At 43.2% G+C, this 3,686-nt stretch overlaps 1 protein-coding gene across 1 annotated transcript in view; it reads right to left on the reverse strand.

Moving 5' to 3' along the window:
* LOC107688890 (POU domain, class 3, transcription factor 3-B-like) overlaps positions 1-1,258 on the reverse strand; it is a 1,516-nt gene extending 258 nt beyond the window's left edge. Inside the window, exon 1 of the mRNA XM_016486719.1 lies at positions 8-1,258. Within this exon, the coding sequence (XP_016342205.1) occupies positions 8-638 (631 nt within the window). The 5' untranslated portion in view covers positions 639-1,258. The remainder of the gene's footprint in view (positions 1-7) is intronic.
* Positions 1,259-3,686: the final 2,428 nt, after the last annotated feature.

Genomic DNA, 3,686 nt, shown 5'->3' on the forward strand with positions numbered 1-3,686 from the left:
TCGTGGCTGCTGTGATCGAGCTCTGGGGTGTCGCCACGCACCAGACCCGGGTGTACTAGGCTTTGGCTGCCCGGCGGACTGAGCATGCCGTTCACCGTGAAGCCTCCAGGCTGCGAGTATATGAGGGACTGCTGCTGCTGTTGGCTCCCAGTTAGAGAAGGGATGTGGGCAGCGGTTGTGCTACCCCAGGCACCCGCGTGAGTCTGGTGGGGACCTAAATGTGGGGGCCTGTGATGCAGCGCAGTCCCAGAGTGCAAATCGTCTCTCCCCGAGTTATTTTTCACGTCCTGCTGCTGCTGCGGGCTGCCTGTCATTCCAACGGGACTAGACGACCAAGGCGATCCGGCTTCAGCTGCGGCCACTGCGGCAGCCGCAGCCGCCGCTGCAGCGTGAGGCAAGGACGTCACCCACTGGTGAGCGTGGCTCAGCATATGTCCCCCGTTGCTCGCTGCCATTGCGCCCTGCATGAAATCGCTTTGTACCATTTTAACTGTTGGGTCTCCTCTGTACCCACCGGACACTGAGGTTACCGCAGCACTGCCCTGCTGCATCCCACCTCCGGAGTCCGAGTGCACGATCGAGCCGGACGATAATATACTACTGCTGGGTAGATAAGGGTTGGAAGCCGCTGTGGCCATTCCGCTAACCTTATGAATATGTTTGCTGATCACCCCCTCCCTTTTGTAGAAACTTTTTTAATGCAGGCAAATTATAGGCTATCTCATGAATTATTCAAACTTTAAAAGTCCGGCTTGTGTTTTGACAAACACCATCAACAAAAAGCAAAGAAAAAGATATTGTAGGAGAGAAGACGAAATCCGTCTCTTGAATAATTTGTGTATTCATATATTTCGAACATATGAATGACTGAAACGATAAATTCCACTTTTATGTCAGCGTTGAAAAGCCTTCGAAAGTCAAACAGTCCTTCGATCTATATTTTCTGTTTAAATAGTCTGAAAACAAAGAAAAACCAAAAAAAATCAAAACTTTGTCCCGCAAGAAACTTCTGGCGCTTGAAGAAGTTGTAATATGCCCTTAAAAATAATAAGTCCAAACGTATGTTCCGTTACCGAGTGGAAAAATATTAAACGTGGTTCTTCCTAAATTCTTTTGTTATTTAGCCGCAGCGATTTCACTTGCTCCGTCCCTTTATTTCTTTTCTTTTGCAGATTCTTTTATGGTGCTGTAAAGTCTGTCTCTTTGTTCTGTTTTGATGTGTTTAAACCTGCCAAACCGCTCCAGTTGAAGTACAATCCAGTATTACAGTGCAAAGCAGTGTTGCATGCCTTCTTTCTCATTCGCTTGTTCTCTCTCCTCTCCCTCGCGCACTCTCCCTCTCTCTCTTTCTCTCTCTCTCTGACAGTTAGCTCCGTCCCTCCCTCAGAGCTCGAGGACACACGAGTGTTTACCCTGTGCTGCGTACGTCGTCCAAGTCTTTTCACCAAACGCAAGGAAGTCGGGTGTACGGCTCTCGTTGATTGGATAGCACCGGCAAGATTGACAGGTCTAGAGAACTCGCTTCAGGCACTTAGACCCCCCTTCCGGCTATTCCAATTGGCTGCTTTTGAATTTAAATAAATAAATCAAGATAAATGACCGAAAACTCTAAAGAATATGGAAAAATATGAATAAATCCCCACTGAAGTACAATTTCCCATAGTTTTGGTGAATTATTTTGGTGAATTATTGACAAGACAGTGTGACTCTTAGTGGGCAATTTCTCAGGGCCATAATAAAATAACAACACATAGTTCTATTACTAGCTTTAGGTTGAATTTAGATAAGAGTGATGGACAGTGACCTCTAACAAATAGGCTACAACTGATCTTTAGGCTACAATAGGCTACAACTGAAATTTCGAAATAGATCTTTTGAAAAGCCCTGAAATTGCACTGGCTGCATGTGATCTCTGTGTACAACGATTTCACTCTTACTGACAAAAGGAGGTCTAAAATATAGTTTCTCTTCCAGCATGTCTGTTGCAGTTTTTAAACTAAACTAAGCAAGATTATATAAATATATCGACGCAATAACCATCGCAACTGCGTCACTACTATCGACTATTTTTTCTGAAACGTCGGCCTCTCAAGAGTTAACGAGATGACTGTGCGATGCTTCCAAGCGGAAACAGAGAGTGCAAGGCAACTGAACACAAGAAAGGCATGGGGAGAAAGTGGCAACCGAAACGAAGGCAAACTGAGCAGTCCTTCGGGGATTTGCAAGAAACGTCTTTTAATTTAACTACCAAGATCGACTGTCGATAGGGCACATATACAACATTCCTTTTCAAATTTCGCGCTGAATTGTTTAGACTTTACCATCAGACCCCTACAACATATGGATTCACCCAGTGGTAGGCCTATAAATAAAAGTGCAAGTCCAAAGAAAATTTCGGGTGATTGACATATGGTCCCCCCAGGTGTGACACTCGGTTTCAAAGGATCTCCATGTTTATGAACTGCTAGAATAATAGCATACATAGCTATCATAATAAGGACAGGCAAACCATATCCTACATAAACCAATGCACCATTTTACACCAATAATCACTCCAAAAGCGATTGTGACAAAAAAGCTTATTTTAGATTTAATTTAGTATCGGTGTATTGGGTATAATGACAATGAATCAGGTTTTGTAGAAAACCCAAGAGACGCACTCCCCTTCCCAGAAGATTTCATTTGGATCAGACTCAAAAACCGAGAGAACCTCGTGGATTTGTTTACATTGAATGGCAAAGTAGGGCCACCGCCACGGGGCTGTCTATTCATTAATTTCCAGCGGATTTTGGTTTAAATGACTGATATGCAGCTCGCTTTCAAAGAAAGTCTCGTGCGGCCATAAGAAACGTGATAGCCAGTATGAGAAAAAGGGATTCACTCACTCTGAGGAGTCAAAGCAATTTCAAATGTTCAAGCCTTCAACTTTTGAAGTTTAATGTTTTTATCTGAAAAGTAGGCTGTTTATTATTTATTTGTTTATGTAACAAGGTCCCCGTGTTCCCTGCTGGGGAGATCATTTGTTTTCTGTGCAAGTAGAGAGGGAAAAATCCCCAAGTATAACAAGAGACAAACAGTTAGTGCTGATTTTCATTTGCATAAATTTTCATATATTTTAGTGAAAATAATAGCGGTGCAGAGGAGAGCTCCGCTCAGTTGAGTCAGAGGGAAGAAAATCTTAGGAAGGACCAAAACGGAGGGAGAGAGTCGGTCACTGATGAACGAACAATGCAGTATTTGAGACATTTTTCCAGTTATCGTGGAATCTTACGGTAAGTGAAAATAAATCAGTATTCAGCGGGGTTGCAGCTGTATTACCATATAGCCTACCTTAACATTAATCTATCTTTAAAGTACCTATATATATATAAATCAATAAGACTGTTTAGCTTTATAAATAGCGAGCAGACGGTCAAGCTGCTGTTTTGTAGTGAATGTCCAGTGGAGAATGTGCAATCAATCAAATTCAAACAGGAGACCCTCGGTGGAATTCTCGGCGGAGTCGCGTACAAGTGGATATCAGGTCTTTTACATAAATCGATCTTTTACTTCTATGCAAAAGTTTGATGCAACTTGGTCTGCAGCACTGACTTGCGAACGATGTAGAACTCGAGACGGTGTGTGAACGACGGCAAGGATTTTAGTTGTTACTGAACGAATGTGAGAGACAACACAGCACACGAGGA

Source organism: Sinocyclocheilus anshuiensis, unplaced genomic scaffold (assembly GCF_001515605.1).
Source record: "Sinocyclocheilus anshuiensis isolate Anshui unplaced genomic scaffold, SAMN03320099.WGS_v1.1 scaffold101, whole genome shotgun sequence".
Taxonomy (NCBI): Eukaryota; Metazoa; Chordata; class Actinopteri; order Cypriniformes; family Cyprinidae; genus Sinocyclocheilus; species Sinocyclocheilus anshuiensis.